At 40.0% G+C, this 25,374-nt stretch overlaps 1 protein-coding gene across 3 annotated transcripts in view; it reads left to right on the plus strand.

Moving 5' to 3' along the window:
- Positions 1–25,374, plus strand: part of tarbp1 (TAR (HIV-1) RNA binding protein 1) — a 159,331-nt gene that overhangs the window by 23,249 nt on the left and 110,708 nt on the right. For all 3 annotated transcript variants that reach the window (XR_013547647.1, XR_013547648.1, XM_078405386.1), the window contains exons 10-15: positions 2,726–2,864; positions 4,891–4,990; positions 6,053–6,231; positions 12,071–12,165; positions 15,785–15,946; positions 24,725–24,918. Coding sequence is in view for 1 of the 3 variants with exons in the window: in XM_078405386.1 (XP_078261512.1) it covers positions 2,726–2,864; positions 4,891–4,990; positions 6,053–6,231; positions 12,071–12,165; positions 15,785–15,946; positions 24,725–24,918 (869 nt within the window). In the remaining 2 variants the exon portion in view is untranslated. The remainder of the gene's footprint in view (positions 1–2,725; positions 2,865–4,890; positions 4,991–6,052; positions 6,232–12,070; positions 12,166–15,784; positions 15,947–24,724; positions 24,919–25,374) is intronic.

The raw sequence follows: 25,374 nt of genomic DNA on the forward strand, positions 1-25,374 counted from the left end.
AAGGAATTTTTAAATATTCCTCTAACTCTTCCTTGAAGCATTGAGCTTTCCACTTTTTTCCTGACTAAACATTCTTTTAACAAATTTAAATGGATCCCTATAAAATGCTGACCTGACTCGCTCCTTCTTCTTTCTCTTCCTCCGAAGGTGTTCTGGCCTCCTTAATATTGCTCACCGATTTCTTAACTCTTCTTGCAAAATATTAATTCCCTCTCTCTCATCAACTGTAGACTTTCTCCACGGCTTTCTCAACTGTCTCCTCTCCTTCACTAATCTCTTGATTTCTCTCTCTCGTCTAGATCTAACCACCTGTAGAGCCTGCACCTTCTTTTTCTCAATAATACCAAACCTGTCTGCACCTAACGTGTTTTCCACTGTCACTTTCAGACTCTCTAGCACCTTTACCAAATCTATATTAACAGTTTCCCATTCCTTCCTTTCACGTGCCCTAGGCCATTTAATTCTAGCTTTCAGCCTACTGTTCTTCTCCCTGACTGGCAGATTAATCTCACCACCACCCATATCCCCCTCGACAGCACTTGTTCCCTCCTCATCAGTAACAGGGGTAATGATATCCCGCGAGCTGTGGTTTTCTACCAGTCACTGGACTTTACTCAACTGACTTGACTGACTTCTCAGAAGGTACTGCTCAATGCAATTTCCCTGCACTCCCTCTAACAAGCATTTCTTTCCCTGGTGTATTCTGAGGCCCTTTGCTGTTGTTACTTTCTGCCAACCACAAGAACAGACCTGGAGCTTCTTTCCCCCTACCACTGAGCTGCTGTCCTTCATTGATGCGCTAATCCTACTCATAGTCTTTTCCGTTCCGTGGTCTGAATCCGGGTAATCCACCTGTGAGACATCTTGCTCTCGTACACTTTTGGGGTATCTTTCTTTTATTTTAAAAAAGCTACCCGCATATCAATTCTATTTTAAAACAACTACTCCTGTCGATGCAAGTATATCATTGGGATTATCAAGTGGGCACCTTCCTTCATTGGTGTTTCATTGAGTTAGGCCCATGACACCTCAGGAAGGCTCAACGGTTGGTTCTGGCATCCCACAATAACAATCCCCCTCCCCCCCCGCTATGAAACCTCGTCAACCGCTTACTGGCTATTGGGTTGCCTATAGTATAATGCCATTGTAGTGATTTCCTCGGATGTATCCTTGCTGCCCTACTAGATGTGCTCTCCAGGATGTCTCCATTAAGTGCCTCTATGACATTCTCTCCGATCAGATCAGTCATGCAGCTCCTCCACCTCCTTTACATCCTTCTCTATCATGTCAGAAATATCTAAATTCTGGAATGCTGAGCTGCCAGTCCTGCTCTTCCCTAAATGAAGTCTCTAATGACCACAATGTTACTCTTCCATGCACTAATCCAGGCTCTTGTTCATCTGGTTTAATTATTTAAATATCCCCAGTATTAGGGTCAGGTGGGCAATGGTGAGAAGACCTCATTGTTTGGGTATCAGGCTTAGGACTCCTCAAGTGGATACTCTATTCCACGCCCTATCATGTGAAAAGATTATCAACAGACGGGGAAAGATTCAAGGATGTGCTCATTGCAATGTTCCACTCATTTCTGGTAATCTTTGGCTCAAAGCTTCTCAAATGAAAGAAGAAATGTTCAGCGTGTTGTTGAGAACCATGATTCCATTTGTCAGGAGTAAACAGAAGCTTTGCTTCAGCAGCGGAAATAGCACATCACCTCTAAAACGACTCATCTGGTCAGGCATCAAAAGCCTTATCTGTGAAAGAGCATGCTGTTTCCACATTGGCTTCATTAACCTACCTCAGAAGCCACAAACACAGATAGAAAGCAAGTCATTCTTAAAACTGAGTGTAAGAAAATAACTGCAGATGCTGGTACAAATCGAAGGTATTTATTCACAAAATGCTGGAGTAACTCAGCAGGTCAGGCAGCATCTCAGGAGAGAAGGAATGGGCGACGTTTCGGGTCGAGACCCTTCCTCAGACTGAGTGACAGCCTTGTTTGAGGATAACAATTTACATATGCGTTAGTTTTGTGTTTTCATCATGTGGTGTGTCCATTCCACATTTAAGGAGAGCCACTGTTCTTACTGAGCATCATATTCTAAGTTAGACACAAAAAGCTGGAGTAACTCAGCTGGACAGGCAGCATCTCTGGAGAGAAGGAATGGGTGATGTTTCGGGTCGAGACCCTTCTTCAGACCAATATTCAATCAATCATACCAATATTCTAAGTATTGGGATTTGGGAATTCCCTGGCACTTAGGTGTTTTTTAAATTTTTTCATGATATTTAATGTTATACAGTAATTTTTTAAAAAGGCCGCTCAGATCTTGGATTGTAATTTTCTCCCATCAGTTTGCAATTCTTCACCCAGTTTCTGCTTTCCTGAATTAGCAAATGCTTGCACAGTCATTCAGGGCATTTTGGGGACTTGGTCAGCCTGGTCATTCTCACGTGTGAATCCAGGTAATTACCCAAATTCAGCCTTTCCCAGGTGTGCCCAGCTCAATCTTGGCATTCAATCTTGGCTCTTGTCTGGGTTTCCAACACACCCTGTATGTTTCTTCATCAATTTAGATCAGAAGAAATGGTACTTATTTTTTTCTTAAAGTGTAATTAAATCTGCAGAAATAATTTATTGAGAAACCTGTTAACGCCATGAGGAAACAGGCCCTTTGTGAATGCACCATGACTCTAATTTCTTAGGTATTGTTGTTATTTTTAGGTGTGCGAGTGGTTGCACAGCAACAACAGGAGTTTCAAGCTTGACGATAGTGCCACAGAACTACATCTAAAGCGACCTGCACTACGTACGTACGTTCAGAATCTGGTGAAGCAGTACATGAAGGTGCCAGTGACTGATGGTAAGAGACTTATTTATATTATTCATGTGACTAACACAATCCACGTGTGAATTCACCAGAACTGTATCACTTTCCAATTACTTAATTAAAAAATCATCATCTCTCATTTTATATTTCTCCATGGCCTTGCCCCCTTCCATGTCTGAGATGTTCTGAACCCCTGCATTGATCCCATTCTGATTTCTCATGCTCTATCACCGGCAGGGTGGCACAGGGTAGAGTTGCTGCCTTACAGCGCCAGAGACCCAGGTTCGATCTTGACTACGGGTGCTTACCTGTACGGAGTTTGTAAGTTCCCCCCGTGACCTGCATGAGTTTTCTCCGAGCTCTTCGGTTTCCTCCCACACTCCAAAGACATACAGGGTTGGAGGTTAATTGGCTTGTTATAAATGTAAATTGTCTCTAGTGTGTATAGGGTAGTGTTAATGTGTGGGGATCATTGGTCGGTGCGGACTCGGTCAGCCGAAGGGCCTGTTTCTGCGCTGTATCTCTAAACTAACCTAAACTTGCTATGAGGCTTATCAATAACATCGATCTTTTCATCTGTACAATTCTTTAGCTCTGGAATTCCTTCAAGAAGTCTGTTACGATGGTATTTGAAAGCCTTTGTCTTTGCCTGAGATTTTAGCTCTGTTCCATTACTTCTCACATTGCCTCGTTCAGCATTTGCCTGATTATTTTTCTGTTGAGTGCCTTGGGATGTTCTGTAATATCTAAGAGACCGTACAAAGCTATTTATTGTTGTTTGGCAGGACTGAGAAGTTCACGATTATTCCCACAGCAGCAGAGAAAACGTAGGAAGATTTGTCTCCAGATTAATGAACAGGGATTAAATGTTCTCTGGTTACGTGGTCAATTGAGCTAATTTTGGATATTGGATAAGGCCAACATTAGCTGAATGAGCCATCTGATGATTCCCGTATAATTTGCTTCCAGAACAGGCATGTATCTGCATGAAGTTATCAATAACGATCATTGAAATGTCAGCATGATAGGCAGTTTCTTTTAAAACATTCAGATATTTTTAATTTTCTTTCAGGCTAGATGGTATTTTTCAATCGTGGTAGCCTGCAGTATATAATGAGTATCTCATAATGTAAACGAGCCCTGAAAGAGGGTGTTTTCTTTTTCCTACACATATGTTTCAATTCAGAAAAAAACTGATATTAACTTGAATTGTAACATATGGGTTCCTCAATGAGTGACACTCATCTCCAAGTCAGTAAATTCAAGTTCTGATCTAGCGACTTGACCGCAATGGCCAGGTTGACACCCATTTCATTACTGAGAGGGCTCAGATGTGACATTAAACCAAAGCCCATCAGGTCATTGAGTTAAAAAAAAGATCACAAAAATCTGTATCAAAGCAGCAACTTTAGTATATTGGCTATCTCTCTGTCAACATTACCAAAATTAGATCAAATGGTCATTGGTTCATTGCTCGTTGACTGTTTAATACAGTCATTGAGTAATGACAGCATGAAACCGTTTACTGTTCAAGCAACTGTTTATGGGAATTTGCTATGCAGAATATGGCTTCGGCACTTTCTACATTACAATCATAAATACTCTTCAAAAGTATTTAATCAACTGTCAGGTACTTCAGGATGTCCTGGGATTGTGAAGAAGGGTTTCGACCCGGAACAACACCCATTCCTTCTCTCCAGAGATGCTGCCTGAACCGCTGAGTTACTCCAGATTTTTGTGTCTACCTTCATTATGAAAAGTGCAATCTGTTCCACCTTGAAGCTGCACAAATGGAATGTCTCTTTATCTGGATTATCCTGTTTCTTCATAGCAGAAATAACCTGTCTTCACCACCACCACCCCACTACTTTACCTTGGATTAAAATGAAGGATTGTGCAGAATTGTGGGCGAGTGCATTTTCATGAAATGTTGAGCCATTGTCATAGTGATCTTCAAAATTGTAAGAGTGATGTTACCTGGAAAACAAGACTGCAGAAATGTTACCCATCAGTAGACAATAAATTTAATGCCCTTTTGCTGTGCTTTCTTAATAACTAGGAGAAAAGGCGAGTTATTTGCCAGACCTGTTTGAGGCCCAACTTGTTGCTCGAATGATTCTCCTAGCTGCAGATGTGGAAGAGCAACATCGCACTGAAGGGTAATGTCTGTTATTCTAAATGTATGTGTTTAGTTATTTTAAGTGCACATCAAAAGCAAAATTGGTTTCTATAATATTGCCATGTTCATATAAAGTTCTTGGTGTGTTTACGTGAGTGTGAAGAAGTAATACTAGACATTAATTCATGCATTAAAGTGCTTGAAGATCTCTTAGTGATAAATTGTGAAATTAATTGCACAGAACGTTTGTAACTTTTCATTCCCAAATACCTGCATAAGGTGTAAGTGCATCCAAATACCTGCATAAGGTGTAAATGGATTTAATTTCATGCCAATAATGTACGTACTTCTATCTTACACCCATTGCATTTTCTGGAGAAATTATCCTAGTTTTATTGTGAGAAGTTGCAGTTGTTTCTGTTTGCTTTGTCTGCAAATTGTCTGAGTATATAGATTTTTTTTTGATGTACAATAAGCTATTTGCTGCGAATTATGGGACTGTGGAAGAATAAATTCTCCAACTCCTTGCAGATTTCACCACTCACTTACACACTAGGGCCAATTTACAGTGACCCATACATCTTGACATATGGGAGGAAAGTGGAGCACTCTTTGGAAACTGGAGACAGGGAGAATATGCAGACAGCATAGGAGATCAAGACTGACCCGGAGGTTGTTGAACCTGTGATGCAGCAACTCTTCTCATTGCACTACTTGTCATTCTGATTTGGCATTCCTTTTACTATGTTTTCTACTGGGAAGAGTTACACTATTCATGATGGATAGAATGTGTTTGAGCACCTGCATTACATTGGCATAGTCTGCATATGAGGCATGTTTGAGACGTTGTGCACTGACAGATCCTGGAGTCAATAATATGGGTGGACGATCAAATTCCTGCAGCTGAATATGGATGGGATAAATGTGCTAGTGAGTGAACCAGCCAGCACCTAACCATGTTCCCATGCTCTTCTAGGACTGACAATAGAAAGTGCATGTTTGAGTCTCTGTTAAAAGCTTTCTTTATTTGTTCAAAGGCAGGTGTGGTAAAAATGTTTTCTCTGAAAAGTATTCTGCATCTGCTTTTTCTTTTAAATTTTAGTGTTATAGATGACAGGGATCAGAATGCCTTGGTTTGCTTCCTACAACCCCTTCTGGAAGCCTTAACAAAGTTGAATACTCATGCTTACCTACCTTTACTGAAAGCAGACAAGAGCTTACAACTATTGCTGAAACTGTTACAGATGTCCGTACCAAAGCACAATGCAACAACTTCAGAAGGTTAGTCAACCCTTCAATAAATCTAGTAGCATACCAGCAGATTTGGCACTTCAGTACATTCAAAATAACATTTTCCTTATAGTTTTGTTTCCCCCTTACCATTCCCCTCCCCCATCCCCCATCCCCCCCCTCCCCCTACCCCTCAACCCCTCCCTAACCCTCCCCTATCCTTCCTCTTCCCCTCCTTGGCCCTGCTTGGTTTGCTTTTGTTTACAACTGCAATTCCACAATGTCGTGATCGGAATGCATGAAAGAGCCATTCATTTTTCAATCCGTCGGCAATCCAAGTGGCGGACATTGGTGCTAAACAATGTTCCAGTAGATTTTCTCCCCCAATTTGGTCAAATTGAATGTTTGACCAATTTGATGCTGTTTCACATAAATCATGGTGGAATTTATTGAGCTCATCAGGGATGACAGTACTTAACAGTATCTTCAGCAGCCTGCAAGGAAACATGCACTGAATGTTGCCCAAGCTCTGTGCCTTGTCCCCTAGATTTTTTTAATGCATCCAACCTGCAACAGCTATCAGAAGCTGGCAGGGAAAAATGTTAGAAGAGGCAAATGCTCTCATGTAAGCAGTGGCATATTTTCAGTAGCTGATTAATATGTTTCCAATAGTGTGACATTTCATTGACAATACCCCAGAGCCATTGTTTCTTCTGGGAACTGGCTATGCTCTTTAAAATTCACAAATTATTTTATTATCAGCTGCACACCACTTAGATTCATGAATTCATGGACAGGAGATAATATAATTATCACAGTGCAATTAATTCATTCATATTGCATTTTTATTTTTATATGAAACCGGATATCAGTCCTTATCCCTTTGATATTTAGGCAGGCAAAAGTATTAATGAAGCAAGGATGGATAACAATAATGGTTTCTATTTTAAGGAGTTTTACTCAGTGGTTTCTGTATTTGGTTTAGTTAAATTGTGGATGGAATTAATTGCTGTTTCCTGCACCAAAAGAGATTACATTATTTAAAGATACCATACTGTAATTTCTGTTTTTACAAGAGTACAAATGTTGTGGAAAGTTACCAGATACAAGAAATTAGCTTCTTTTTCTACTCCTGCACTATTTGGATTGCAGAAAAAATTGAGGTACAGCTGTGAATGTTCACCTGTCAACTGTGCTGAACGATGAATGTTCCTATTCAGATTTAAAGCAAGCTTACAGAACAAATAAATGAGAACTGTGCTTTAATGTGTCTGCTTTTGTTTTGTCAAGCTAGCCCAATTAATTTACCCCGAATGTCTAAATTAGAGTACGTTATCTTGTTTATTTTGGCATATATCGTTCAATTCATTTTTCCTCCCTTGCTCACTGATTCCTGCAACATCTCTCTTTCCAACTGTTCTTCCCCACATCCCAAATAATTGTGTGGTACACTACCTAGGAGAGAAAATTCAGCTGCCTTCTCTTTTTAAGGATTGTTTATTGGGACTTTGGGACGCTTGCTGTGAAATCCAATCAAAGCTGTTTGTTCACCAACAAGTCTTTTAAATAGACGGCAATTTGCAGTATTTTAACCAAATGAAGCACAGTTATAGCCTCTCCTTGGATCAAATGCAAAATCCTGCTCAAAGATTACAATGCTCTTTTTATGGGATACTGTAGTATTGCTGTTAACTTACTGGGGTAGCAGCCAGAGCTCTGAACTATTGATCTGAAATGTGGGTTTGAATTCTACCAAGGCAGCTGCAGGAATTGAATTCAAATAATTAAAAACCTGGAACTTCAGCAAAAACAGGCTGACCTCAATAATATAAATCATGGGCCTTCTAGATTGTAGCAAAAGCCATCCGCTTTGTCAGTCTCCTTCAGGGAAGAAAATCTGCCATTGTTAACTGATCAGGGCTACCTATGATTCCAGATCCATCAAAGTGGTTGATTGTTAACCACTTCTTCAATTCAGAGACAATAATTACCGGCATGGTTGTGACATCCACATTCCTTGAAATAACAATGAAAACATTAGTTTAATTGGCCGGATGACAGTTGACCATGTATGCTAGTTATTTGGGACATGTTCTCTTGCCAGTCCTGTGTTGATGGAGCAAAGGAAATGCTCCTTCCCCACTGCTATTTGCTTCCTACAGGATGTGCACTTTGTGGAATACAAGTATAAATCTCCATCATGTTGTACTTTCCATGTAAATATTTCAGCAGTGTGCTGTGTTAGAGATGTCATCTTATTTTACATACATTATTAACTAAATTACTGATCTGAATGTAAAATAACAAAATACTTTACAATTATTGAACAGAATAGTGAATCTTCGCATGAACAGTCTTGTGCTGCTCCCATTGTGTTTCACCCTGCTTCATTTTGATTGCTATTTTTAACATATACATGTACACATCAGGGAGCAGTTGGGAACAAGCATTTAAATGTGCTAAATGAGTACATCTTGTGGTGACGTGAAGAAAGCTTCTGTTAGACTCCTGAACAATTAAAAATGCAATGCTTTCATGGAAGTATTTTTAGCAAACAGTTAGTGTTAGTGATACAATCAATCGTATCACCGAGCAAGGAGCTGTCACTGACCACTGTTACTGACTCTTCTATATATTTCTGGGTGTATGCTTTTGATAGCTATATCTAACAAAGCTCCAACCCTCTCCATAAAAAAAATGTATTCTCGCAGCATCAATGTCTTACGGAACCATAAGAGAGGGAAAAACGTCCTAGCTAATTTCTAATCTTAAGATTATGCTCCCTTGTTTTGTGTTATATGGCCTGAGGAAATAGTTCTTTGGGGAAATGCAAACAAGCATGTTGCTGCTTGATGTTCAAGTGTATGAATAAACAATCAACCACAACCTCAACTCACATTTAAATAGTGTTGTCAGTATAGTTTAAAAGTCCAAAGATGTTTCACAGGAGCATATTGAGAGAACATTTGATGCCAGGCAACATAAATAGATTGGGACAGCACTCATATTCAGGCATTACAGTGCGAGGAGTGAATAGTACAAGAACATTATGACAACATTTACTTATGAGTAACATTTACAATTACATGAAGAAAAAAAGTTCAGGTAAAGAGAGAAAATACATGCCTGGATTTTGAAGTTAGGGATGAAGGGATAACACATGACACTGAGGTCAAAGAAATGTGTCCACTACTGGCAGACACCCACAAATTATGGGCCTTTCAGTTCGCATAATGGACAAATGTATTGTTGCAAAACTTCCTCCAGAGTTTTACAAGAACAGATCTGGAACATAAAATATGCCTTCCTGATGACTTCAGAAAAGGTTCACAAATGTAAGTATGTTTTTCAAATGGTGAGATGTTTAAATTCATATCTTTACAGTTCATTGAGATTTTCAAATAAATAGCTACCCCTGCAAAAGAAAAATTTAAAAATAAAATGGAATTGTAAGTTTAATTAAGCAAATCATTGTAAATCACCAGCTTTCAACATGGTACTGGATAGTCAGGTGGATTCTGAAGTCCAGTTGACTCCCTCGGTGGTTGACCATGCAATTGGTGAACATAAGATTGTCAACATTAACGTGGGAGGCCTTTTTGTTAAACCTGCGATGAGTGGAATGGCACATATAATTTCCTTACATTTTTTTTGGAATGTCATTTCAAAAGCTCTCCTCTCCAATGCAAATAATAAATCAAGCCACTCACAATGGAAGTTTGGTTTATGTAAAGGGAATTTTAGTTTTCAATAAATCCACATGAGTTGTTGCATACTTCTTTTAGAGTGGGCTTGTGGGCAAGGTCTTTTGCAAAATAGGCCTTGCTGAGCTTAGTGGGGAGCCTTGCCATGAAGTTGAGGACTGGTTTTATGGGACTAGATGGCATCAGAATAACACCAAGGTGAGCATAATCATTGGCGGCAGCGATTGTTTCTGTATTGCTGCTAGCATTCTATGTTGGATAAATAAATTACCCATAATTTATTTTGTAAACATTTTAGATTAAACATTTAGTTAATCTCATGGTAAGAGCAATCAAATAAAAATGAAATTGAACAGTTGATGTGCATTTCCAAATATATGTAGTCACAGTTATTTGCATCAATTAAAACAGGGAAATATAACAGTGAAAATATAACCGTTGTTTTCTGTTTTGTTATAAAGAGCAAATTTTCATTAACAGGTCATCTATTACTACCTAAAAGGCTTTACAGTGCCTACAGGATGTAACTCTCTGCTGTTTGGTCTGATTAGTCTCTGTTATCTGTTTAGTTTGCAACCAATCTGAAAGCAATATAGAATCTTCCACACCTACCAATATGTTTCCTATAACAGTCATCTCGTGTTTTTACATCTTTGCTGGTTATTTTTAATAACTTTTTTAAGATGAATATTATCATGTCTAATTTATGTAATGTCTATGATGCAGGTTAGTCGATCCTGTGCATTGTAAATCCCAGTTTCAGTCGTCATTGGCAGTTTTAAGCCAGTATTCAGTCTGTATTAAATATAGTGACGTAATAGTCAACAAAGGACAAGAAGGATGTGAATAGCAATTCTCAGCTGCTTTAAAAATAACATTTGTCACAGCTAGTCTTCACATGGGTTAAATTATAAGTTTTTACTTGGAGCTGGCTCTTATTCCTTGCTTTCCTTATTTACCAAACTCTATTCCAAATTTTAAAATGCTTGTCATTAAACCATTTTGCGGGATGGTCTTTTCCTTGACCATTTGTTTTGGTTTTTTATCAGTAAACTCTGCGTAATTTTGCTGTATTCAATTAGCAATTGCATTAACTTAATTAAATTTATTTACACATCCAAGTAGTGTGTAGAACCTAAAATTTATGGAGGATGTCATAATTATAAATATAAATTTACGTGAACCCTCTCCTTCCACTCTCTTCATTGCCTTCTCATTCCATCCTTTCCATTCTCCTAGACCTTCCTCCCATCAGACTACAGACACAAAACCCTCTCCGCCAGCTCCCTACCCACTTTCTGGCCTTCACTGTGCGTCTTTTTCTAGTGCCACCATCAACATGAACTTTTCATGTGAGCCTTTGTGGTTGTGCAATTCAGCAAACTGAGTACTAAAAATTATTGAAATACAATATCATCCATAAAATGATATTGCATTCCCTCTCTTTCCATTCCTCGCACACCCGTCCTCGTGCTAATTTCACCATTTGTATATCTTTGGTATCACCTTGTCCCCAGCCAACAATGCAAAAAATTGAATTCTATATTTAAAGAAACATTGATCCATGTTTGTTTGATATTCATTTATTCTTTATTGTGCATTGTGGGTTTATATTTTGAACAGTTTTACATTGAGCATTGTCAATTTATATTTGAAATTAGTTCTGCAGCTGCCATGGAGGAATTCAAACACTTCCATTAGTGTGGTGATATAACTGCTACCATGTCCCTCACCTTTGCTGCTCTATTTTCATTTGGCTCAATTCCAAGTTCTATGCATGTTCCTTAGGGGTATATTTTAATATCAATTTGTTATCTGCACTGAAACATGATTGCATTCTATTTATTATAAGTCTCCTGTTGACAAAATGTTCTTAAATGAATTTCATTGAAATGCAATGATAGGTGTTTTGGAAGCAGCATTGTGCAAACTTGGGTTAATGCCTTGAAGATCTGCCTCAGGAACTGTTTTTCTGCACCCAACATTAATAGGTTGCTGTCAAGCATTGTGCAATATGAGGTTGACACTGATTATTTGCTTCAGGATTTGTGATGTTTTGCAATTTAGTGAACATGCTCCTAATTATTAATCTGTTTTTTTTTCTTCCTGCTGTCGGGTTATTGCTAACTTGCAGGAGAAAACAATTTTTATGAAGTAAATAAATTGTGTAAACCATTCGTCTACAGATAGGATCCTGAATGTTCTGCAAGAATGCATCATGTCTTCAGTGGAGCATGTTTTGGAGTATGCACTCAGGAGGTTGACAAGTGAATTACAGACTGTAAGTATGACTAATTTGGTTTAATCTATTCTAGTTAAAAATGTGCTTGGTTCAAATAACTGTTTATACGGAAGTGAAATTGCATTTCCATTGCAGCAACAACTGGTGTCTTGTGTTATTTGAATGGAAATCTAATAACATTGGTTCTTTTAATAAATACCATTGAATTGGATTTTCCTTGATGCTCGCTATTTTGCATGAAGTGGCCGCCAGCAAGTCAAATGCTGCAATTTTTATTCACTTCATTTACAGGATCTGAGCATTTAATGCCCATTGTTATTACCTTTGAGGGAGTTATAGAGAGTCACTGCCTTAAACCACTGCAGTCCTTCATCTGGAGGTTCACATACAATGCTGTTTAGTAAGACCAGCAACGATGATATGTTGAGCCTAAAGGTGGTATTCGGATGCACCAGTTGCCCCTATCCTTGCCCCTATCCATATCGATGTTATAAAATAAATAAATAAATCACGGCGAATATAAAAACAACAAAGTTCAAAAACATCCAATATGTTGTATGTATATCAGTTTTTAAATCCAAAAAAAGATGCGATACTGCTGAGTTTCTTGAGTTTCTTTTTGTGCTGTGTAGACATTGGGACCAGATTAGGAAATTGTCAAAACTGTGAATTAATTCCTTAACTGTCAATTTGTAGTGAAATTGTAAATCTTTGCAAAATGAGATGCTGTCAATTCTTTTCTGAGTTGAAAATGGAATGCTGTGTCTGTAGTCAGAAGATATTTTGGACCAGATTCCATATTTCATATTTCCTGACAACCCAGAATGCTTTCCACCCACACTCGCTATGATAGTTCTTAAAGCAATCCCACCCAACTCACTCCCCACATTTGCCTGTTTCCTATTATCTCACGCATATCCATTAACACCTGATTATCCCGCTACCTTCATAAAACTGGGAGCAATTAATAGAGGCCGCTAACAGCCTTTAGGGTGTGGGAGGAAAGTGAGGCACCAGGGGAATCCCAAGTTGTCACAGGGAGAGCGTGCAGATTCCACACAGACATGAACCGAGATCAGAAATGATTTGGGGTTACTGGAGCAGTGAGACAGTTTTATTACCTGCAGCACCATTTTACGATTGCTAATTATTGTGGGTTATTCTGGTCATAGTCATACCACATGGAAAAATGCCCTTTTGCCCAACTCGTCCATGATGACCAAGATTTTTTGTTTAGCTTTGTTTAGGGATACATCGCTGAAACAGGCCCTTCCGCCCACCAAGTCAAAACTGACCAGTGATCCCCGCACACTAACACTATCCTACACACACTGGGAACAATTTACACTTACACCAAGCCAATTAACCTACAAACCTGTACATCTTTGGAGTGTGGGAGAAATCCGAAGATCTCTGAGAAAACCCACGCAGTCACGGGGAGAACGTACAAACTCCGTACAGACAGCACCCATAGTTAGGATCGAACCCAGATCTCCGGCCCTGTAAGGCAGCAACTCTACCGCTGTGCCACCGTGGCTGTCCTATTGTATGTTAGTCCCATTTACTTATGTTTGATCTACATCCCTCAACCGTTTTCGATCCATGTACCTGTCCAAATGTCTTTTAAATGTTGTTATGGTGCCTGCCTCAGCCACTTCCTCTGGCAGCTCATTCCATATATGTAGCACCCTCTGAATGAAAATATTACCCCATAGTTTCCTATTAAATGTTTCCCCTCCCACCTTAAACCTATGCCCTCTGGGTCTTGATTCCCCACTGTGGGAAAAAGACTGTGTGTTCACGCTATCTATTCCCCTCATGATTTTATATACCTCTGTAATTTCACACCTCAGCCTCCAGCACCTCAAGGAATAAAATTTAACCTATCCAACATCTCCATGAAGCTCAGGCACCTGGTTCCTGGCAACATCCTCATAAATCTCCTCTGTTCTCTTTTCAGTGCAATGGTATCTTTCATATAACAATGTGACTAAAGCTGAACACAATACTCCAAGTGCAGCCTCACCAGCATTTTGTATAACTGTAACCGTAAGACATAGGAGCAGAATTAGGCCCTCTGCTCCGCCATTCACTCATGGCTGATCTATTTTACCCTCTCAACTCCATTTTTCTGCCTGCTCCTTGTAACTGACACCCTTACTAGCATAATGTCCCAACTTCTATACTCGATTTCCTAACCAATGAAGGCCAGTATGCCAAAAGCCTTCTTCACCACCCCATCTACCTGCCACTTTCAAGGAATTATGTACTTGTAGTTCAAGATCTTTCTGCTCTACAACACTCCCCAGGACCCTACCATTCACTGTGACGGTCTTGCCCTTGGTTTGATTTCCCAAAATGCAACATCTCACACTTATCAGAATTAAACTCCATTTGTCATTCCACAACCCATTTGCCCAGCTGATCAACATCCAGCTGTAATTATTGGTAACCTTCTTCACTGTCTACTATACCACCCATTTTAGTGATACCTGCAAACTTACTACACATCCCTTGTATATTGTCATGCAAATCATTCATATAGATGACAAACAGCAATATGCCCAGCATCGATCCCTGAGACTGAGTCCAAAAAACAACCTCTCACTACCACCCGCTGCTTCCTATCACAAAGCCAATTTTGTATCCAGTTAGCTAGACCTTCCTGGATCCCATGCAATCTAACCTTCCATAGCAGCCTACAATGCAGAACATTACAAAATTTTCTAGTATGACAACCCTATGAATCTTGCAGCTATCTGCAATCTCTCGGCATATTTGTTTCTCTAATTCTTGTTGACTCTTTGGGGCCTATATTACAATCCCTTTTTTCCCTCAGCTCCACCCATATAGCTTCACTGGATGAACCTTCAGTGTTATCTCGGACAACTGCACGATGTTCTCCTTAATCAATAAAGCAACTCCCCCTCCATGTTTACCTCATCTCTATCTTGCCTGTACCATCTCTATCCAGGAGAATTAAGCTGCCATTCTGTCCCTTCCTTATGTTTGGTCACCTTACATCTCTGCCCTCTAGTTCTTGATTCCCCTTGGGAAAAAGACTGTGCACATTCACCCCATCTACACCCCTCATGATTTTATACATCCCTCAGTCTCCTACACTCCAAGGATTAAAGCTCCAGCTTGCCCAACCCCTCCCCATAGCTCAATAATATAGGCCCCAAAGAGTCAACAAGAATTAGAGGAACCTCTCCCGATAGCTCAGTTCTTCAAGTCCTGGCGACATCCTTGTAAATCTTTCCTGCACTTTTTCCATCTTATTGACATCGTTTCTATGACGTCGTTTGGATGACCAAAACTGAAGACAACACTTCAAGTGCAGCCTTGCCAATGTCTTGCACAACTGCAACCATAATGTGCCAGCTTCTACACTCAATGCCCTTATTGATGGAGGCCAGCATGCCAAAAGCTGTCTTCACCACCTTGTCCACCTGTGACTGTGGACTATCAGTGGCTATTCTGGGTGGTTTAACTAGGTCTGTAAGATCTGGTCAAATTTTATTTTATTTAGGGTATGTATTAAGTAAAGCTTTATTATTGTTTCATTTTATCAGACAGCAGTTGCCATATTTGCCAGAGAATAAGGAGCCCCCTTCCTTCAGTTTTCTAAAATGTGTTTTGTTTTTCTTTTATTGAGGTTCTCGATCTTGACAGATGCAACCTGTATCTTGCTGTATTGAGTGAGATGGCAAAGATGCTTTCACTGGTCGGCCCAATGAGAGGGTCCTGGATGTGGAGATTCATCTCTTCCCTGACGCAGGCTTCAATTCGACATCTGCAGGCTGTAAATGATGAAAAGGTACTTTACCCTATTCCAATGTTCATAGTCTAAACTGTCATGTCACCTTCACATATAGCCCCTCCTCCTTCACTTTCGCTCCCCTTGTTTTTCTTTCTATTTTACCTGTAACACCTCTGCTGAATGTCCTCTTCTAGTTTTCTTAAGCAATAAATCAAGAATCAGAAGACAGCACATTTGGTCCATCCTGCTTGTGTCAGCTCTTTGAAGCAGGTTTCTAATTAACCCTATTCTCTGCTTTTCCCTCATATCCCTACAGATCTTTCTCTTTCAGACGTGCGTATTTAATTCCCATTTAGAAGTTTCCTAACTATGTCGTTCTACACCCCCCCTTTTCACATGATGAACTTCAATTCATAACGCAGATAGAAAATACCCAAAATACTCAGCCATTTGGATGAATGGGGGCAGTACTTGAGAGAAAAGCAACAATAGAATGTGCTGGACCTTAGAATGGAGTAGTGAGAGGTTAAAAATGTCTGTGAATACCTTTGTGGGCAGATCTGCATAATTCCTGAGGACACAACCAGGTGACATCCAAACTTCTATACTCAGCGTCTCAGCTGATGTGTCCTGCCTTCTGCACAACTGTATATCCCTATGTAACCACTTTCAGGTGACTTGTATCCCTAACTGTTTGTGTTCAACAGCACTCTTTGGGGTCCATCTATTCTCTGCGTAAGTCCCAGCCGGGTTCAACATCCCAAAATACAGGCACTCCCCGACTTGCGTAATAGGCAACTCTAGTAAATTCCCACTTACGTAAACAATTCTTTAAGCCCACTGCTTTCTTTACGAGTTGTTGCAAGCCAGTCAGCTAATCTCGTGGATGCTCCCATGTGGCCTCCACGTCAGAGCTCCCACTGGTACTACCACAGTACAAATAGTCAATTTACGCGTGCCCAGTAGCACTTCCGTTTCCGACTTTCATAACATCTGACTTACGCAAGGGTCCATGGGATGTAACTTTTACCTAAGTCAGCGAGCGTCTGTACATCACTTCACACTTGTCTCAGTTAAATTCCATCTGCCATTACCTTGCCCACTTCCCTGGTTGATGTATATCTTATTCAACCTTCTCCATTGTACAATCTACCGCCTATTTTGGTGCAGCTGCAAACTTCCGAATCAAGCCACCTACATTCAGAATTGGCCATGGGTGTTACCTGTTCTGAAGGGTATATCTCATATTCTCTTTCATATTTACCACAACTGCTGTTTCCCACAGTTCCAGTATGTTTTTTTTACCTTCTCTCTCCCTCTAAATTTGTTGGGGGAGTCCAGAACCAGGGGCCACAGTTTAAGAATAAGGGTTAGGCCATTTAGAACGAAGATGAGGAAAAACTTTTTCAGTCAGAGAGTTGTGAATCTGTGGAATTTTCTGCCTCAGAAGGCAGTGGAGGCCAATTCTCTGAATGCATTCAAGAGAGAGCTAGATCGAGCTCTTAAGGATAGCGGAGTCAGTGGGTATGGGGAGAAGGCAGGAACGGGGTACTGATTGAGAATGATCAGCCATGATCACATTCAATGGTGGTGCTGGCTCGAAGGGCCGAATGGCCTACTCCTGCACCTATTGTCTATTGTCTATTGTTTAAATTCCATCATCCATCTCTTAAACGGATAGTACAGAAAATGGTAATGTAGCTTTATTCTGGTTATAGGAGAAGAATTAGGCAATTCGGCCCATCAATCATGGCTGATCTATCTTTCCCTCTCAATCCCATTCTCATGGCTTCTCCCCATAGCCCCTGACACCCTTATTAATCAAATAGTTCATCTTAGGTATTTATTCACAAAATGCTGGAGTAACACAGCAGGTCAGGCAGCATCTCAGGAGATAAGGAATGGGTGACATTTCGGTCGAGACCCTTATCTCCTGAGATGCTGCCTGACCTGCTGAATTACTCCAGCATTTTGTGAATAAATACCTTCGATTTGTACCAGCATCTGCAGTTATTTTCCTACACTAAATAGTTAATCCTGGTTTCTGCCCTATCAGAGACATTCTTTTGTTCTCATCACTCCTCCCTGTCTCTGCAATTTAAAACCCCAATTGTTTCTCACTTTTACAATTCTCATAAAGGATAATTGACCAAAACGTTGCCTCAGATCACCACAGTGACTACCTAACTTGCCAAGTGTTCTGTACTTCCAGCATGTGCAGTTTTTTGCCTCAATTCCAAATCACAGCAACTGGCTCTGCATGGGAGCAATTCTTCTAATTTGTCCTCCAATACTTCTGCAAGTTAATGGATATTGTCTTCCTCTAGTTAATGACTCTCCTGCCAGTGGAAATAGTTTCTCATTAAAATGATACATAACTGAAATATAATTTCATTATATAGTGATTTCATTATAACTCTACAACTGGATCAAAAAGGTTATTGGTTGCGAAAATGGGCTTGTAGATGTGAAAATGAGTAATTTACAGCAATTTGTTAAATAAAATCCCCATAAAAATGTCAAATCTATGAAGGCATACCAGTGTTTTAATTTTGTATGAAAATAACTGCAGATGCTGGTACAAATCAAAGGTATTTATTCACAAAATGCTGGAGTAACTCAGCAGGTCAGGCAGCATCTCAGGAGAGTTCTCCTGAGTGTTTTAATTTTAATCAGTAAAGAAATATATTTTAAAATATGGAATTACAGATGCCATGTATCGAGAGACAGATAAAATTAATTCCAAACTTTCCTTGATTTTAATTTCTAAATGTTTTTTTATTTTATAGACATAATTGAGGTTAAGTTTCCCAAATTAGTTTTCTTCTGTATGATTAGTTTCTGCTGCTGCGGCTTCGCCTCTCTCGTCCTGTCATAAAGCTGGCGTTATCCAATAAAAGATTTAGAACAAGTGACTCAAGCAAATGATGCCTTCTCCAAATAATTCACCTGCAAGTGTTAAATGCTGTTCATTAATTTAACATGTAATTGGCAAATGCACAGAAAGGGTAGATTATATTGTATCATAAAGCTCGGGATGAGACCATTTGGCCTGAGCTATCCAAGACTTTTTTCCAAAGCTCTACAATTTTCACCGTTAGGTATATCTGGTTTAGCACAGCTCTCTACAGTCATGTAATTGATGCCTCATTCTTACATCATTTATGATAATAACTACTAGTCAAGAGAACTTTTGCAATCTAATATTTTATTCTTTTAGATTGAAGTCATGACTAATGGCCATGGTAAAGGACGCTTCTGATATCGAAGAGGGTAAAAGAGTGTAGCTTAAGTGTTGGGTTTGTATTTTGGAAAGCTGAAAAGAAGAAAATTAAAATGGATGAAATGATCAACTCCATGGTGTTTAGATTTGAGGAAAAAGGAATCATATCATATATATCATATATCATATATATACAGCCGGAAACAGGCCTTTTCGGCCCTCCAAGTCCGTGCCGCCCAGCGATCCCCGTACATTAACACTATCCTACACCCACTAGGGACAATTTTTACATTTACCCAGCCAATTAACCTACATACCTGTACGTCTTTGGAGTGTGGGAGGAAACCGAAGATCTCGGAGAAAACCCACGCAGGTCACGGGGAGAACGTACAAACTCCTTACAGTGCAGCACCCGTAGTCAGGATCGAACCTGAGTCTCCGGCGCTGCATTCGCTGTAAAGCAGCAACTCTACCGCTGCGCTACCGTGCCGTACACCGTACAGTGTTGGAGAAGCGGCAGTGAGTGAAATAGTACTGATGCTGAGGTAGCAGTGTTTCAACTTGCAACAAATCACATTTATTTGTCACCTTTGTCATTATTTATCTACACTAGCTCCCCATTCTTCCAGCACATCATTTTCAGAATCTCATGATTCCTTTGCATCTCTAGTGATAGTGCCGCCTCCCCCTGGATGCTGCTCTGATCCTTATTACTGGCATCAGGCCACGAGAGGCCAATCTCCAGCATCATTACTCAGAGCTCCAGCGCCCAGGGTTCAATCCGGTGCTATCTGTGTGGTGTTCACACTTTCTCCCTCTGATTGCATGGGTGTGTGCTCTGGTGTCAGCCCATGTCCAAAATATATGGGTTTGTGAGTTAATTGTCCATTGTAAGTATAGTTCAGATGAGCGATGGAACCTAGGCGTGAGTTGCTGGGAATATGGGCAAAACACAATGGAATCGGTTAAAATTAATACAAAAATGCATGTCTAATGGTCAGGATGGACTCGATGTCCACATGGGCTGTTTGGCTGCTGAATCCCTTTTAGCCAATTGATGAAGACAGCGCAGTAGGCATGACTTCAGTAAGGCTTTTAACAAGGTCCCACATGGTAGGAATTAACGGGTCCTTTTCAGAATGGCAGGCAGTGACTAGTGGGGTGCCGCAAGGCTCAGTGCGGGGACCCCAGCTATTTACAATATATATTAACAATTTAGACGAGGGAATTAAATGGAATATTCCCAGGTTTGCAGATGACACAAAGCTGGGTGGCAGTGTGAGCTGTGAGGAGGATGCTATGAGGCTGCAGGGTGACTTGGATAGGTTGGGTGAGTGGGCAAATGCATGGCAGATGCAGTATAATGTGGATAAATGTGAGGTTATCCACTTTGGTGGCAAGAACAAGAAGGCAGATTATTATCTGAATGGTGTCAGATTAGGAAAAGGGGAGGTATGGGCTACTCCTGAAGGGTTGAATGGCCTACTCCTGCACCTATTTTCTATGTTTTCTATGGTAGGCTGGTCCAGAATTTTTCAGCACAAAGGATCCAATTTACCATTGGCAAACTGAATCCAAAATTGGCTTGGTGGTAGGACCCAGAGGGTAGTAGAGGATGGGTGTTTTTTTACTGGAACACTCAAAAAAGTGGTGCACTGCAGGGATTGATGTTGGGACCTTTGTTGTATATAAATTCATTGAATGGGAAATGAGAATGTGGGGAGTCTGATAAGTAAGCTTGCAAATGATATGAAAATTGCTGGAGCCATAGGGAGCAAAGAAGGTTGTCCAAGGGTGTAATGGGATATACAGTGCCCTCCATAATGTTTGGGACAAAGACCCATCATTTATTTTTTGCCTCTGTAGTCCACAATTTGAGATTTGTAATAGAAAAAAAATTACATGTGGTTATAGTGCACATTGTCAGATTTTATTAAAGGGTATTTATATACATTTTGGTTTCACCATGTAGAATTTACAGCTGTGTTTATACATATTCCCCCTATTTCAGGGCACCATAATTGGGTCTTTGTCCCAAATATTATGGAGGGCACTGTATATCAGCTGATAAATTTGGCAGAGCAGTGTCAGATGGAACTTAATCCAGACTAGTGTGAGTAGATGGCAGGGACCCCAAGAAATTTGATGTGCAAGGAGACCTAGGGGTGCAAGTCTATAGCTCACTGAATGTAGCATAGGATAGGGTAGTGAACTGAAGAAGGCATTTGGTATGCTTGCCGTCATAGGCAAGGGGATTGAATGAAAGAAATGGGACATCATGTTGCAACTGTTTAAACCACATTTGGAGTATTGTGTGTAATTCTGGTCCTCGCACTACAAGCAGGATCTGTTAGCAATTTGGAGAATGCAGAAGAGATTCTTCAGGATGTTGCCTTGGAAAGGAGGGCTGTGGTTAGAAGGAGAGGTTGGATCAGCTGGGTCTATTCTTAATGGATGTAGGAGGCTGCAGGCCCCTGGATGGGGGCCGACATCGGGAGCTCCGGCAGCGACAGCGTCTTCGCCCGCTCCAAATCGCGGGGCTTGGGTCGGCCCGCTGCGGACCTTTCACCGTCCGGCGCGACCTGAAATAGGCCGCGGGATTTTCTCCGCCCGGCGGGGGCTTCAATGTCGGGAGCCCCGACCGCCCCGACGTGGCAACTCCAACAGCCTGACCGCGGGAGAAGACGGCAGGGGAAGAGAAAAAGACATTCTGGCCTTCCATCACAGTGAGGAGGTGACTGGAGGAGACTCACTGTGATGGATGTTTCTTTTGTTTGGTGTTGGTTATGATTGTATGTGTTATTGCATTTTTATTGATTATTCTTATTGGTCTTATTGTTGAACTGCGGGGTAATTTTTCATTTCACTGCACATTTATGTGTATGTGACAAATATATTGACTATTGACTATTGAGGATGAGAGGTAAATGGTGTTTTATAAAATTATGCGCAGTACAGATAGTGTCGATATTCAGAGTCTTTTTTTCAGGGCAAGGAAGTCTAGAACTAGAGAGCATAGCTTTAAGATGAGAGGGGAGAAATTTTAAAGAGATCTGAGGATTAAGATTTTCAAAAATGGCCACAATGTTCTGGAGTAACTCATTGGGTCACGCAGCATCTCTGGAGAACATGGATAGGTGAGGTTTCAGGTCTAGACCCTTCTTCAGACTGTTTGTGGGGGTGGATGAGCGGTGGGGTGGGGGGCGTGGAGAGGCAGGATAAGGTGTAGCAGGTGATGGGTGCACATGGGTGAGGGGGGTGGGGGTTGATAGGCAGATGGTTGGAACAAAGGTCAGAGATTAAAACAAGCTATGAGACAAAACGATTGAAGAATTGCAAATTGTGAAGCCAGAGTATTTTTTTAGCACTTTGTAGTTTCTGCAGAATTACATGCTTGGTATTTAGACAAGTGTGTTTAAGAAGTGACATAATGGTTTAAAATACAAACGAAAATAGCACAGATGCTTGAAATGTGATACAAAATAAAATGTTGGAAATATTCAGTGTGTCAGGCACCTGTGGAGAGGAAAACAGATAATGCTTCAGCCATTGACCTTGGGTTTAGCAGTCCACATAAAGTGGCGAGAACAAATATAAAATATATTAAATTCTAAAGTAATCACAGTTATTAAAATAGCTTCTGTATTTGGTAATTGTTCCACTTTCCTCTCTAGATTTAATTTTTCATATCCTATTTTTTTAATGACCTGTTTCAAAAAATCATTGGCTGTGGCCCCTGCATGTTAAGCATTTTTTGGCAATCTTTGAAAAAAAAACCAAGAGGCTGCAGTGTACATTCATACTCCTATTTGGAGATTCTAAATGTTCCCACCACTCTGCGTTTCTCTCTCATGCAAGCATAGCGTATGTTCATAGTGTCTTGGCACATCTTTGACAATTCTGCTCTTAACACATGCTTCAAAATATACAAGGGTTGTCGAGCATAACTATCCATTCCCACTGCACCTTTTCCCACTGTACTATCCTCAGAAATGGAAATTGTAGACTTGTTCTCTTAGTTAGTATATGCTTTAAATCGTTTTATTATTGAACAAAAAAGAAATAAGAATATGCTTTTATTTTTAAAGAACATACTTTTTATTTTATTGTTTATTTTTAAAAACATACATGTGGTAATTCTCGTGGATATTTTCCTTACCTTCAATATTAACTGTTGGACCAGATTAATCATTTCTTCCTCCCACCACAACTCCCTCCCACCATAACCCTTCCTTAGAGGACTCTTAATGCTCTGGAATCTTAACTTGCTTGACCCATAAGGTCACCGAGATGAGCAGCTCCTTGGCCCCGATGTGGCTATTTTCTTCATTTCTTTGACTTCTCTATCTGTGTTACTCGAGCAACTGATGTTGTTCCAGTTGGCATGAAAGATGCATAGCTTCACTCTTCCCACCTGTGAGGCCTGTCAAGCATCTGGGTTCTATCAGGCCTACTTTTCTGTCTCTAAATATATTTAACACATAAAGGTTCTGATACCACCTGGCCTCTCAAAGCATTCAAACTTGTCTACTCCAAATTTTGTGCGTCTATTTGTAGAGCTGCCCTTTACTGATTAATCAAAAATTTCTGCAATTTCCCTGAGGCTTCAAAAATAATTTCTTTGTATTTAGTCTGGTCAACAACTCCTACCTCCTCCCTATTGGCTTTGCTCTGCACCCTTATTGACTTTATTATCTAGATAAAGCAGCTAACAAGGATTGCGATATTATAGGGGGCAAGTATCTTCAGGAATTTGTTTGCTGACACCTAGTGTAGTCAAGCAAACTTCCTCATACATCTTTCAATTTGCAACCACGTTCTCCTTCAGGGGCCTCAGTTACCTTCACAGAGGGCTGGAAGGAACCCATACACCTAGCACATTATGGCCATCTGCTCCCGCCCGGTTCTTTACGAATGAGGAGCGAAGGGGAAAATCCCTACTAATTTTGTTTCTTTTTACAATCATGATGGTGGTTCTCGTACCCTTACCAATGAACCCTCAATTGCTAAAAGTCTTTCTCTGAAACAAACCTGTTGGACTTAGAATGTGTTTTGTTGACAAGGCAACATTTGCGGCCCATGTCTGGTTGGCAAGATAAGTTGGTAGTCTGTCTTCCTGAACAGTGATGAATGTACAATTAGATGCACTTTTTATTCTGAAAGGCAGTGTGGGCTTGCATTATTACCTGGCCAGACAGAATCTTGATGCAAGGCTTCCTTCCATGAAGGCAATGTTGAGATTTTTTTCTCAGTATTTGTGATCAGGTCTTCTGGCATTAGTCTACAGACTACCAGACATCTTGACTTCAATTTTCAAGCTAGCTTCAGATTTAAAATTTGAAGTTCACATTGCTAATCTGTACCATGCAAAGCTCTAAAACAAGGTGTTGTTTTGGGCTTTCTCTTTTAGTTGAAAGAAAAATTACTTTAGCTTTGTTACTTCCTGTCTGGTGCATTTAGTGTTTTCTCAGGTTGTATTAATTTATATAAATTGCTTTTAAAATGTATTTACTCTTGAAATGAAAAATTGTGAAAATCATGAAAAATGGTCTAATCTCAAAATGTATACAAGATGTATGATTAATCTGAAAGGTACTTGTTTTTTGTCACAGCTCCTGAAGCTTGGGAGACAAATCCAAATGGTGGCTGCTCGGGCCTCATTAGCTTGGGTTTGCAAGATGACTGCCCAGTATCCAGAGCTGCTGCTTGACTCCCTGGATGCTGTCAAGTCGTTAGGAAAATTTATCCTAATTGGCCCTTTCAACCATAACCTTGAGAAGCCTTCAAGCTGCAATGAAAACAATGGGTAAGAAATGGGAGATAATATTTCAATACTTAACGGCAATATTTAATGTAAAACTTCTTTTAATTTGAATACACTACTTTGCGATTTATAAACCATTCCTAATTAACCCAGTGACTTGAAATTTCAATAGATTATTAATAGGTGACGGAAATCAAAAACAAACTCTAGATGGTGGAAATCTTGCTTTTTTTTCAGGATTTAATTGTTAGAGATGTAGCAAAAATGTGAATACTTTCAGTGTTTTTTTTATTCCTCTTCCAAAGAATCACCTCCACCATCACCAAAAATAGAACCTAAGCTTTTTTTCTCATGGAAACTGTGTAGTTTTTATTTCTCAGTTGTAGCTGGGGTTGAATTTTATATTCCATTGCTTTATAATATAAATTCAGCTCATACAACTATATCATTTGTAGGTTAATAATCCATAAATGCCCATCAGGACCTCAAATGCTTACA

Source organism: Rhinoraja longicauda, chromosome 9 (assembly GCF_053455715.1).
Source record: "Rhinoraja longicauda isolate Sanriku21f chromosome 9, sRhiLon1.1, whole genome shotgun sequence".
Classification (NCBI taxonomy): domain Eukaryota; kingdom Metazoa; phylum Chordata; class Chondrichthyes; order Rajiformes; family Arhynchobatidae; genus Rhinoraja; species Rhinoraja longicauda.